The sequence below is a fragment of the Cryptomeria japonica genome, chromosome 4 (assembly GCF_030272615.1).
Source record: "Cryptomeria japonica chromosome 4, Sugi_1.0, whole genome shotgun sequence".
Classification (NCBI taxonomy): domain Eukaryota; kingdom Viridiplantae; phylum Streptophyta; class Pinopsida; order Cupressales; family Cupressaceae; genus Cryptomeria; species Cryptomeria japonica.
Window position 1 is genome coordinate 539,258,982 of NC_081408.1, and position 13,990 is coordinate 539,272,971.

The following is a 13,990-nucleotide window of genomic DNA, read 5'->3' on the forward strand; positions in this document are numbered from 1 at the left end:
TTCCTTGCTGCTACTTTAAGTGTACAATCCAGAACAAATAAAACTGCAAATACTGGATAATTGTACAGAATTCAAGAACAAATAAACTGAAATTTCTGGCGTGTATGTCATATAAGACATTCTCCCCGGTTCTTTGCAGTTGTGATCAAGCCTTCAAGCAGTTTAATTAGGCTAAATTATATATGATCGTTTGTTTGATGCAGACCAGGTTTCATGCATTTTATCAGAGCAAATAATCAATTTAATATTAAAGCAGAATAAAGAATGCAACAGATGGTTGTGAAAACTGAGCATTGATGCCTTATAAAACTTGATAAATGCAACATGAATAAATATACACTCTTTGATAAGATACTTGAATAGAATTGGAAGTTTTCAAGTAAATTGCATCCAACAGTAAACTGTCTTGGCAAGAAACTAAAATTGATTCCAATCCATCCAGAAAAACAAACAGATTAAGAGAAAATGTAGCACATAATAGATTCCGCACTTGAATGCAACAACTCTCAGAAGAATAGCAAGTCAAAAGTTGGGACCAATAATTCTCATAAAACATCAGAGAGAGGCGACAAGATTGATTGATTTGGTAACATTTTCAATTTTATGATGTAGCTCCTATCCTGTCAAGGGATTCAGACACGTTCTTCATCCTGGGTCGCAAATCAGGGTCAATTTCTACACAAGCAAGAGCAATATGGAAGACAGCAAGTACTTCTTTCTTGGCATATACTTCTTGCAGGAGAGTTGGATCTACAATTTCTGATAGTGGGTGCTCCTCTTCGAATGCCTTTCTAACCCAAGTGACCAAATCCATGTCAAAGGATGCAAGTTGGAAAGCTGGTGATCGGCCTGTAAGCACCTCCAGAAGAACAACTCCAAAGGAATAAACATCCCATTTTTGTGTTGGCTTGTGGCCAGCAGTGGAGGCCTCTGGGGCTTGATAATTGCTCACGAAGGAATGTGAGCTCCCACCACTAGCTGGCCAATCTGCTGCTGATCTTACAACTCCTCCTGGGAAAGAGCTTCCACGAGCAGCAACTGAGGTTTTACCTGATGGAAGAGCTCCTGCGAGAATTCCTCCAGGTAGCTGAGGTGCAACTCCACTGCCTGCAATGTTAATTAGACGACCCAAACCAAAATCGGAGATTTGTGGTTGCATATTGCCATCTAACAGAACATTAGTGGGCTTAATATCTCCATGCACATATTTACGAGGACTGCACTCATGGAGATGGGCCAGACCTTGTGCTATTCCTTTGATTATTTTAAGCCTAACTGCCCATGGCAGAGGTGTGGCAGTATGGCCCGATTTACCTGCAAGAACAATTGATAGAATTGTTACCCATGTTACTAATCAATCAATTGAAAGCAGCTTGTACTTTCTTTATGGAACTAGGCTCAACCAGATCAAAAAAAACTTCCACTGATGAGTTAGCTTTAAGACTTAATTCAATATATATGCGAAATTGCGAATTACAAATCCATTCTTTTCATGAAGGCTACCTTGGATTAATGCACAAGAGTAGACGAGGACGGTTAATATGTCACTGTATTAAAAGTTAAAACAACTAGCTTTTATTTGAATTTGAGACTTCCAGGTTGAAAATAAGACACACTGTAGGCTGTAAATCATTTTCTAGCAACATTCAGAATTTCCTCCCTCATTCCTTCTTATATTTGATGAGCACTGACTATGAACATCAAAGACTGAAAACAGGGATTTGAATGAGCAACAAACCAAGGTCAAAAAACTAATCAATGACAGAACAAGCAATTATTCAATTCAATGTTGATTAAAAAGTTTTACCATGTAATGCAGTTGCTAGGCTTCCATTTGGGATGAAGTCATAGATCAACAGCTTCTCATCGGCTGCCCAATAATATGCTCTAAGTTTCACTATATTTGGATGCCGAATCCGCCCAATGGCTTGAACTTCAGCCTCAAATTCTTTGAATCTCTGAGCACCTCCCTCACCTAATCTCCTCACTGCAACTGGAACCCCACTTCCAAGCACCACTTTATAAACAATTCCCAGCCCACTCTTTCCCAAGACATAGGCAGAAGCTCTAAGCAATTCATCCAGTTCAAAGCTGAAAGCTTTGTCAATTGGAATAAGATCTCCTTGGTCTCCCTTTTCTGAGGCTGTATCAGACGACTCTCTATTACCACAAAAGCACTGAGAAGCTCCTCCTCCTCCTAACTTATTCTTTCCTGTACAGCTGCACCATTTGATTTGGCATATTCTAGTTTTCCAATACAAATAAACAAAGAGCATGCCAACCAAAGCAATACCGACAGCATCTCCCACCGATATTGCAATGATCACACCAGTCGTGAGCCCTTTTCTTCCTGTGGATGTTTCTCGTTGATCGCTACGCCCCTGTGGTGAAGGAAGATTGGCAGGAGAAGGGGACGTAGGTACAGGATTTTGACAAACAGTCTTCAAGGGGAATCCACATAGGCCTGGATTGTTAACAAACGCAGTGGGTCCTTGGTTTGCAAGAGATCCATCTTGTGGAATAGGCCCGGTGAGATTATTGTTCCTTACGTCCAAACTGACAGTAAGAGGCAACTTACCCAGTGCTCGAGGAATTGGACCTGAAAGCCTGTTATAGGAGAGATTGAGAGTACCCACCAAGGAAGAAAGGTTACCAAGGTCCTCAGGTATTGAGTCGTTCAGACGATTGGAAGAGAGATCCAGCTGCTCTAAATCATAGAGGTTTGATCCAAGCCCAGCTGGGATTGGCCCAGTGAAGAAATTATTCTGTAACAGCAACCTCTGCAGCTGTTTACAATTAGTGAAATCTTTAGGGATAGGTCCACTGAGGGAATTGCTTGAGAGGTCCAAGTTCTGCAATCTGGGTAATCTAGTAACCTCAACAGGAATAGGTCCTGTCAGATTATTTTCATAAAGAAAAATGCTATGAAGTGCTGAAGCATTGAACAACTGAATCGGTATTGCACCGTTTAGCCTATTGCCATGAAGATTCAAGCGGCGAAGAAATTCCAGAGCTCCTAACTCAGAAGGGATGTACCCTTCCAAGCCCTTAGCTGTAACAGTGAGCCCTACAACTCTAGGATCCGAACTTCCAACCAGTGTCATGCAAGACACTCCTGTCCAATTGCAAGGTATGGCGTCGTTCTCGTTCCAATCAATGAAAGCATGCATTGGGTCTGAATTCATCGCAGCTTTGAATGCCAAAAGGGAAAGCCCATCAGAATTCAAAGACCAAACACCCCAAAAAAACCACAGTTCCAGGACTATCCACACCAACCAGAGCCTCATTTGGTCTCACAACAAAAACACCGCCTATGCAGGACGATTCTTTTATATTTCTACTTCAATATCTCTTCCAAAAAGCCTGCATTTTCAAGCACAGTTCACTCCTGAACAACCAAAACCCAAGAAAACGAAGACTGGCAGACTAGCTAAAGCCGCTATTTTTGAAATGCAGAACTCTTTATCAAATCTCAGCACAATTATTTCAAAACCAGAGTAAACGAACAAAAATACATTCAACTACCTGTTAAAATACAACAGCATGCTGTGGTAATCACAGGTGGTTGTTGAAATCGGACCGCCAACATTGATATATTCTGTTGCAAGAACAGCCCTGCTGATGAAGATTTCACCTACGAACCTTGCTTTGTGCCTACTGATCCAACCTTTGATACCAAGCAAGAATGAAGTAATTACAAACAGGGTCCAAACAAATCCATGCCAAGGCCCCCACACGCTGTGGAGCTTGCATTCTAAGCAAAATAATGATTACAAGAGAAAAAGAGAAAAAACGGGTTTATTTCCTTGGAAGCGCCATTTAAGTGGGTAGGTTATCTGTCAACATTTTTTACGCTGTACACTTCCATTGGAGGATGCCACAGGGTCCCAGAGAGCAATTTGGGCACTCACAGAATCCACTTATGATGTCTCCCTCGATTTATTGTACCCACAGGAAGTATTCTCCAATGTGTGTAACCCTTACGTCAATAACAACCACAAACCTCGCTGTGCAATATCGTCATGATTATATATCCAGAAAATGACAACAGGGTGAACCCCCCAAAAATTTAAATCGGAAGGTGAGAAAACATTTTTAGGTGCCTTGAGATGTCCTTGAAATAAGAGCCACTTTGGCCCTGCTGCATCAAATTTCATCATTCAGTTGCTTCCCAATAATCTCCTATGGGTTAGCCCCATTTCAGCTGCAATTTTCTACTCTTTTAAAAATGGGTTATTAATGCAATCCAATAATCTGATATGGGTTAGCCCCATTTCTACTGCAATTTTCTACTCGTTTTCAAATGGGTTATTAATGCAACCCAATAATCTGGTCTGGGTTAGCCCCATTTCTGCTGCAAGCTTCTACTCTTTTTTAAATGGATTATTAATGCAATCTTCCTTAACCCTATCAGGTACGCTACCCTTTCTTTGCTTTGACCAATGTGTCACTTACAACAAACTCCTTCCTTCATCAGTATCGTATATCATACTCAGCATTCCCAACACAATAAATGCCTGCCTGAAGTACCATTTATCACCATAAATACAGACCTGATTTCAGTGATTCCTCAGAACTTTCCCAGTCTTTGTTTCTGGGTACCTGTATGCAACCCACCAAACTGTTCCTACACTATTTACACCCTTTTAACCAACTGTCACGCTGCACTAAGGTTCAATTGTCCCTTTCATGCTGCAAATCCTTTGATTTCCGACTAAAAACCTTGCTTGGTTTGTTGGTCGTTGCAGTAAATTCCCATCAATGCCCGACTACTATCAGGGCTGGTTGTAAATAGTAATAGTAGCCTAGTAGGACCAATAACATAAAAAAAGCTGCTTCCCCCATGCTATATTTCACTAAGCCACTGACTACCCATGTGTGCAGGGAGTCCGTGCAATCTGCTTGGTGGGCAATATGTCTGGTTTGTCATCAAGCTATTTCAGTCAACCCCAAACCTCTCTATCCCATTTCTATGCGTGTCTTTTTAGCCCCTAAGTGCTTTGATTCCCTCTAGATCAAAGTTCAAATTTGTCTGCTTTTCTATCAGAAAAGAATAAATTATTCTGTCTAAGATTCTCTTACACAATAAATAAAGTGTTTCTGTCACTTTCTCACTGTAAATTTTCTGGTATTGGCATGTTACATCCACAGTCCGACAAATGCAGAGACCCAAATCTCGCTGCTCAGAGATTACTTATCCATTTTCTATTTTGTAGGCTAATACCATATTTTCAAACTACCACATTTTGAAGATTTTCTTATTCTTTCAAAGAGATTTTTGGGTTAGTCTATTGTTTTATGGAGAGCTACTTTTCGTGTTAGAGAAAAAATAGGCGCCTTCTTAGAGTGAATAGTTTCCTTGAATTTTTTAAAATTGGGAGGATTGCAAATTCCAAAAACTTTATGGTGTAAGGTATTATAATGGCTTTTTTAGTACCTGTGTTTATTATTTGTAATGTTTAAGAATTAATAGTTGTTATGTTTGTAGTTAAAAATAAACATAATATATTCATTTTCACAAGTCACATCAAATAAATAACTAATCACATGGTGATACATTTTGAGATGAATAATACATATTTGGATGCATATATTTTGGTCTAACTTTTTTTTCAGATATCTTTGGACAATTCAACGAAGACATAGTCAATGTGGCTTGACAAACAACACTCTTAAATTATTAACTCTCATACAAAGGTATGCTGATTTTTTTGTAAAATTCAATGAATTGTTTAGAAGCTTGAGAAGTGTTAAGTTAGGGGAGGTAACTATTGTGTCCTTTCATAGAAATTGACATATAGATATAAAAAGTTCATCTATTAATTATGGGAATTTTCAGCCTCTCTTTTTCAATATTTATGAAAATTATGTGATGGTTTATTATGATTCAATTGTATAGCCTTTGCCTCTAAAATTATGTAGTTGAATCCTAATAAAACATCATGTTGATTGACTCCTTGCAAAAGACACTTCTTTGATATTGAATGAGCTAAAGCAGCTCTATCATGAATAGTTTAAAAGAGACAACAGTTGCTAAAAGTTTTGCAAATGGGGTAGTATGCTAAGTAGGTTTGATTTTGGGGGAAACTCCATGATGAAGCACACTTGAGTTGAAGTAGTATCAAGATAGATAAATTAGAAATATGGCAGCAACAAAATCATAGAAAATGTAACTGTAGAAGAACTCGTTATGATGGAGAGTGAATTGAAGAAAGAATGACAACATACTAAAGGTGCTTGAAATCAAATTGAACACCTCAGTTATTATCGACACCTATTGCAAACACATCTAGTTTTATTACTCAGTTGGAGCATTATATTCCAACACTCCCTCTTAATGCTACAATATCAAACTAGCTAACAACACAAAACAAAACAATACATTATGTAGAAGCTATTCCTTGAAAACAATTCTCAGACCAATAAGACATATTCAAGTTGCTCCTCGACTACATCAAGTTACTACCCTACTGCAAGTATAGTCCCCTAGCTATCATCCAAGTTCCCAACATCATTAGACACCATTTGCACATAAAGTGTTTCATCACACTCGTAAAGGTATGATGTTGAACTTCCAAATTTTTTGATCTTCCCTAAACTATTGGACATCATCAATTCTCACATGTATGTCTCATAACCTCAATGAGGTATAGTTTCTATCTAGCCTCTATTGTATCCCTTCCTACCTTCAAACCATTAACTTCTTCAAAATATGACAAGTTCTTCATCTTTAATAAAATCATCATCAGTGAGCATTAGATGGTTCCTCAATAATGATTGACATTCTCTCAGCAATTATAGTTGCAGTGCACTACTAAACAACAATTTATTTTTTTTCAATAAACTTTGACTTGACAACTAGTGTAATGGGTAGATGTCATTTTTTATAAGTCAGAGACATTAGATTTATTGAATGGCATCTATCCATTATATGTTATAGACATTAGATATTTAGCACCCTTAGATAATTAAATTTTGTCCATATGTTTAACGCATTCAAAAGATGATTAAAAAATTAAAATTTAAAATATTTGTTATCTTTCTTTTATTTCGAATTTTTTAATACTAATATAACACGTACAAAGTTATATAAAACACCATAATTAGAGTGCACCACTCTCAGACCCCGCTCCTAATTATTATAATTAGAAAGGAAACATCAAAACTTAAATACATATTTAATATAATCCTTAAACAGTATTTGATAATTTATGGGAAATTTGGCCTTTTAACTGTTCAAAAATATTGGACTATATTAAAAGGTCAAAAGCATATAAAATATGGGAAAACGGCATTGATTTTGACACATTTACCCACGGTGAAATTGCTTTGGTAAAAGAGCGCGATAAGTGAATCAGGTAAGTGAAACCTGCACGCGCAATGATACGGTAAAACCCTCAAATCTTGGAAATAACAATACTGCGGGAATTGGAGCATTAAAAAAATTAATGATAATAATTATGTCTAGTCATAGGTGTAGGTAACCTTTACCTACTCTACTCCACAATATTGGGCTCATAGGGAACTTAATTATTATGCATTCATTTAGCTTTTGGGTACAAAAAAGGAAATAAAATATATCTCCTATGAGTTCAGGAGTTTAATTGACTCCTAAGTGATAAAATCATAATCTGAGTTGAATATAAATCATAAATTAAGGGATATAAGTGTTTCAATTTTTTATGGTGTGGTTAATGATTGGAATTATAAATTTAGAATTAGGTGAAGTTTGTCATAAATTAGTAATGTGAATTTAAGTTGTAAGATTTGGTTATATTTATGTTGTAGTTTAAAGATACTTTGTTGTTGTGTAGTTTGGTTTTCTTTTGATGTATTTTTTTTATTGTTTGTTCTTATCTTTAGTACCCAAGTTAGAATAAGGATTGCCTTAAAAAGGATATGTAGAAGGAATGCTTGCGACTTTCTTGATAATGAGTCAAACTCTTTTGTTAATGATATAATATTAAAGACACGCCATTCAAGCAATGCAATGTTAGCCACAATGTTAGTGCTAATGTACGTATTGATGTCATGCTATTATGTTGATGTAGATTCTTTATGATTATTGAAATAGTACTAGGGGAAGAGCACCAGTAGTTGAGAACCCTAATTTCGCGCTTCTCAAAATCTTACGTGGAAATTTCAAATCATTTCCTTTTTTTTACAGTAGCTTACTTGGCAAGTCCTCTGCTTATAACTAAGCTTTCAGCACCACATCATCAAGTATGGTGCCACATCAACATGCTTTTTGCCAAGGTGTCTAAAACAACCCCCAAAAAAAGTGAGACCAATAGGCATGCAAAAGAGGCCCCAATAGTTGTGCAATTGATATGGCATCACCCGATTGGTTACTTTTTACAATATTAGTACATTTCCTAACAACTATTGGTACATTTCCTAACAAAAATTGATATTTTATGTTTCAAACAATAGGTTTTATTTGTTCAATTTTTGGAACAAAAGGTATCAACAACCATCACAACAATTGGTACATGCTCAACTATTGGTGCTCTTCCCCTATATGATGACATATTGAAATGATATCCAACTAAGGGAAAGGACCCAGTAGTTGAGCATGTACCAATTGCTGTGATGGTTTTTGATACCTTTTGTTCCAAAAATTGAACAAATAAAACCTATTGTTTGAAACAAAAAATATCAATTTTTGTTAGGAAACGTACCAAGAGTTGTTAGGAAGTGTACCAATAGTTGTTAAGAAATGTACTAATATTGTAAAAAGTAACCAATCAGGTGATGCCATGTCAACTGCACAACTATTGGGGTCCCCTTTGCACGCCTATTGCCCTCACTTTTGGGGGGGGTTGTTTTGGACACCTTGGCAAAGAGCATGCCGATGTGGCATCATATTTGATGATGTGGCCCTGAAACCTTAGTTATAAGCAGGGGACTTGCCAAGTAAGCTACTATAAAAAAATCGGAGTGATTTGAAATTTCCAAGTAGGATTTTGAGAAGCGCAAAGTTAGAGTGCACAACTACTAGGTCCTTTCCCCTAGTAGTAATGACCTATGGCTATCTTTAAATACAAGATCTTGGATGCTCAACTTGAGGTGTTCTAGTACATGAGCCAACAAGGAATATTAATATCTAAAAGGGTCAACTCAAGATAAGATATTTTGAATTTGATGCAATGCTAAAGTTGGAGAACCCACCAACATATTGTTGTATCGAGCAACAAACAAAATAACATGCAAATGTGTAGAAGCAAAACATATATTGGATGAGAAGACTTTGGTTGTATTTAAGAAATGAGCATATTACATATTCAAAGATTATAATGCTTTGTCTTAAGGTGCAATGCAAAAATCAAGAGCTTATTATGCTTTTATTGACTAAACTACGTACTTATATGAATCCACTCTTCTCAACTCTCCTACTAAGTCTTATAAATGGTCTCTCAAACTTGCATCCTAATGTTAAGAACAACAAAATGTAATCTTTGGGCTCTAAAATAGAAAATCTTAGATTTTAGGCTATAGAGGTCATTTCTTGTCTTGCAAAATTGTTTAGAATAAATTATAAATGGTAAGGTAGTTATGGGGAGATCTACATTTTTCTAAAAGTCCCTTATTGACTTCCTAGATCAAAAGTTATGGCCTCCAACATAAAAATGTAAGAACATTTATGAGTCATAAGAGAGTTGAAAGAGGGAGTTACACATGTTAATCAAATTATGATATACATCAGAAGATATCTTTGAGTGGAGATGATGAAGCTAAATGGATTATGATGAGCTTATAGTAGGTGGAAGGAAAATGTTATTTTAAGCTTGTGGAATTATCTTGAGGATTGAGTATTAAATATTTAATTAGAGATTTGGGCACCACATTTTGGGTGGTTTTAAATCATGGCTTCTTAATTACTATTTGATGGCTCCGTGCATTACTTATATTCTTTATTGGGTACTTGAGATGGAAGTTTTAAAATGAGTTTTTGTAGGTATTTTTCTGCTACCAAATCGCTCTAGATCTCTTATTTATGATACTCCTATAATAGATAGACTTTGGTATTGTATTGTAATCATTGATTTCTAATTAATGAAAATAGCTACTTTGGAGTGTGAGTTTTTTCTTCCAAAAGGATTTTCCCATGTAAATCATCATTTTATAGTATATTGCTTTTGTGTTTATTTCCTTGTAATTGTAATGTTATTTTAGGTTTTGCAAATATCTCCTCTCATATATTAGTGTAAGAAGCATATTTTGTTTCTTTATTTTCTTTCACTAAGTGATCATATTACACATATATAGGTATGTTCCTAAAAATATTGTACTATGTATGTTGAATTTGAACCTATTTTTGTAAATGCTAACTAAGCCAACCACTAACCCTATCTATCTACAACTAATTCAAAAAAACTCAATAGAGAATCTACAATGGTCGTTTATCGGTTGCCTCTTCTACAACTCTTGTCTATCGGTTTGGTCACCACCAGTTTACTCTTCTGTCAGACTCAATGGTCATCTATCGGTTGCCTCACTATTGTCGGTTGAACTCTACAACCCGTTTCTCACTCACACACTCAGTCTTTTCTCTGATTCTCGTTGAGTACTTGACTGATTTCTCCTCTCCTGTGACAACAACTCTCTACCATTCAGCAGCACAAACAATATCTTTGGCTCACATACTTATAGCCAGATTTTCCCGCCAATACATGAGTTTGAACATTGGCACGCTAGGGTTTTCGCCATGCATTGAATATACATCCGATTTGATCTTTGATCATCATGACATATCAAATCCAATCTGATATCATATCCTTGATCGATGTTCAACACTCAATCAATGAGCATCGCTCATTTGTCTACCCTGCGAACACGTCTTCTCTCTTTAGCCGTCTGTAGCATGTTTTTTGACCTTTTGTCTAATCGATCACGTGATTGATGCAGTTTCCTTCACCCTCTTTGATCTGCAAGATTAGCCTTTTCTGGATCTCTATTGTTTCCTCCATCTCGAGCCACAATCCTCTTCTTTTTTTCCTTGAGACTCGCAGTCGTCATTAAATGTTGGACTAGTCGTCAACGACCTCACCGACACATCACATCGACCTGTGAATGCATGTCACTTCACCTCCACATGGCCCCTTTGTCGATATCAAACTTGTCTTACTATGTCAGTCTGACCAAATCATCGACCAACCACACAACCGGGTTCACAAACCCTGTCGGTTATACCCTAACTGATCTTCCTTCAACCTTGCACTCTTCTTCTCTTCTAGTGGAGCACTAAAACCGATTAGCACACTTATTAACATGCCTTATGCACAACTTCATCAGATGGGAGTCTTATGGATCTGCACCTTATTCATATTACTGGTGGACATACATACTAGTAAAACCTCTTGATGACACTATGTCATCAACCTTCAACTGAATCCATCTTCAATTCGGCCATTGTTCTTTGTCTGCAACTGCTCAGCTTTGCCTTCTTGTTCATCAGCACAAACCATATCTCAACCTATTTTTCAAAGTGACAAACCCATCACACTTCATCTATTCTGGCAACTCAACATGCCTACCCAGCTGAACCGGTGTATATCCCTGATCTCATGCACCTAAGGTAGCTTAGTGTTTCACCAATTCATTCGGTGTGAGTCTTCAATCACCTGTCTTTAACCTTTTGTCTTATCTTAGAGGACTATGATGCATTCCATGCATAATAGGAGATAATCTCCACTTACCGGCGGGAGTGGATCCTTGTCATCTGCATCTTGCATTGCACTCATGTGGCTTCCCTGTTTGTGCAACATATCTTCAAACAGGCACATGTGATCCAATTGGGGCACACTCACTGTTAGTCATCTCTTCACATGGTGACTGCATCTCTATCTAGTGGGAGCCCTATTGTTTTACATCTACACAACGTACCAGTGACCTGTACATCCTTCTCCTCCAGTGTTGATGTGATTTAGGTAACATTCCACCTCTTCCTCACAAACAACAACTCAAGCACCTCGCTCATCCTACTTGTACACTGGTCATATGCTTGTCGGTTGGCAACTACTCACTATCAACATAACTCTTACCGGTTGACATCCTTTCCTTATCCGTGACTCTAGTGGTCATTCCTCTGAATGACATTCTCTTCCTTACCAGTGACCTGCAACACTAGTTGACATCAATGACAATACTGGATGTCCATCTATACCAGTTGACATCAATGACAACACAATGCCAATAATCTCCCCCTTTGGCATTGATGTCAACACATGTAGTATCTGACATACTACATGATCTTTCTCCCCTTTTATATAATCCATGGATTCTCACACATGTACTATGCAGTATACTACAGAATCCTTCTCCCCCTTTGACAACAATGGCAAAGGGCATTGTCAGGGTCTCTCACCTCCTTGTTTTTACCGGTCACTGTCTGATACCAAGATATTTTTCTCCCCCTCTGCTCTTTACCGAATGCATCTCCTCTTTTGATATCAATTGGTACAATTTCTCAAGTTACAACTCTCAAGATGGAGGACTCAACCATCAACTGATACCAATTGAGCATGCAAATATGATACCAATTATTAAAGCACTCAATTGCAGAAGGATGTGTCAGTGAATACTACTTACTTGCTGATCAAATTGCATCTTCCCCAGTCTGATCCCAAATTTCTTTAGAATCAAATGTGATTGTACTATGAGTACAACCAACCAAATGGAAAGTAGATACCCTTAACCATGAAATTATCCTAGGTATTTCTACAACAATCTTCATCATTTGCAGTTTAGGTAGTCATTACCCTCACAAGTTTATGCATGTCAGCTATGCTTCATAAGCACTTGAACTCCCCCTGAGACATACATCTCAGGTCCTCATTGCCTATCAGTTCCAATACCGAGGCTCCAATCAACTCCATATACCGGTTGAGTTGTGCATATGTGATCATCTGATGATCTTTTAGCTCCATTATATCCACCACAACCTATGACATGATCTTGGATGTACACAATGCCATACAATATCATTATCATGCCATAAATCAAACCAGTTAGCTAAAAAATATGCATGTCTACATGATCAACAACCGAGCCATCATATGTCATTCAAGTCTTTTCCAATACAACCTGAGACATAAACTCCTTATTCCATGCTACTGGGGCTAATGCAATGATCATGAATCTCATTGTCTTACATAACCTGCAAGTACCTGTTAGCATACCTACTAGTAACATCCTGCACATACTGGTTTTTTGTACTATTCCATCATCACTACCGAAGCACCTTTCTATAACTCCTGACATTTTGTGTCACTGTGCATCTAATTCCAATTGTTAATCACCATCTATCGACACAACAATGGTGATCCATATTTCATCTATAGGTGTGTAGCCAAGGCAGCCTCTACACACACTTAACTTTTCATTTCCACTATTCATACCAGCAACAACTTGTTCTTCCTTGTGTTCTCTTCCACTAAGGGGGTGAATGATAAATTTAGTGTACTACTCCCCCTAAGATCCTGCATCACCTTTAAGCCTTAGGAGATATCACTTGTGCATTGAATGCACAGTGTCGATCCATGGTCTTCTTCCTCCACACCTACTTGGTCTCATTCTTCTTCCCATTTTCAGTCATGGGAGCAAATCTTTCTTTCTGCTGCTGAAGGGTCCTTGTATTTCCAGATTATGCATCATAACCGGAAGTAGTGCTATAGTAGCACACATAATCCATCCCAACTTCATGATTGGGGAATCTCTTAACATACCGGTTTGACCATATTCTTCTGGTCATGTTGTTCTGATTGGCAACTGAAACCGGTGGACCTCTTGATCCTACTGGGACATTTCTCCTTTGACACCATGCAAGTCTTTGACTTCCATATGCTCTGTATCCATTTCTAAGTTGAGCATAATTGCTATACCGACTTCCATATGACTGCAAGTCCTTCTTCCTCCATTCATAACCTCTATGGCCAATTCCATTGCAGTTAAAACAAACCATATTTGCATAACCGGGAGAGGAATTATG

The 13,990-nt window shown here is 37.6% G+C and overlaps 1 protein-coding gene across 2 annotated transcripts; it reads right to left on the bottom strand.

Annotated features, from left to right (window-relative positions):
• Nucleotides 1-455: 455 nt before the first annotated feature.
• On the bottom strand, nucleotides 456-5,236 carry LOC131068018 (receptor protein kinase-like protein ZAR1). Of its 2 annotated transcripts, none has more exons than XM_058003221.2 (3): nucleotides 3,526-5,236; nucleotides 1,808-3,439; nucleotides 456-1,314 (listed from the first exon to the last, which is right to left on the bottom strand). In XM_058003221.2, the coding sequence occupies exons 2-3, from the start codon at nucleotides 3,285-3,287 to the stop codon at nucleotides 602-604; spliced, it is 2,193 nt and encodes a 730-aa protein (XP_057859204.2). In that variant the 5' UTR covers nucleotides 3,288-3,439; nucleotides 3,526-5,236; the 3' UTR covers nucleotides 456-601. The 2 variants fall into 2 exon arrangements, with proteins under 2 accessions (XP_057859204.2, XP_059075929.1); XM_059219946.1 differs by having other exon boundaries at nucleotides 1,808-3,363; nucleotides 3,526-5,235.
• Between the last annotated feature and the right edge of the window lie 8,754 nt (nucleotides 5,237-13,990).

Coding starts and splice junctions, on each gene's coding strand:
- LOC131068018 (XM_058003221.2), bottom strand. CDS start 3,287: ATGAGGCTCTGGTTGGTGTGGATAGTCCTGGAACTGTGGTTTTTTTGG. Junction 1,315..1,807: donor CCTAGCAACTGCATTACATG/GTAAAACTTTTT, acceptor TTGTTCTTGCAG/GTAAATCGGGCCATACTGCC.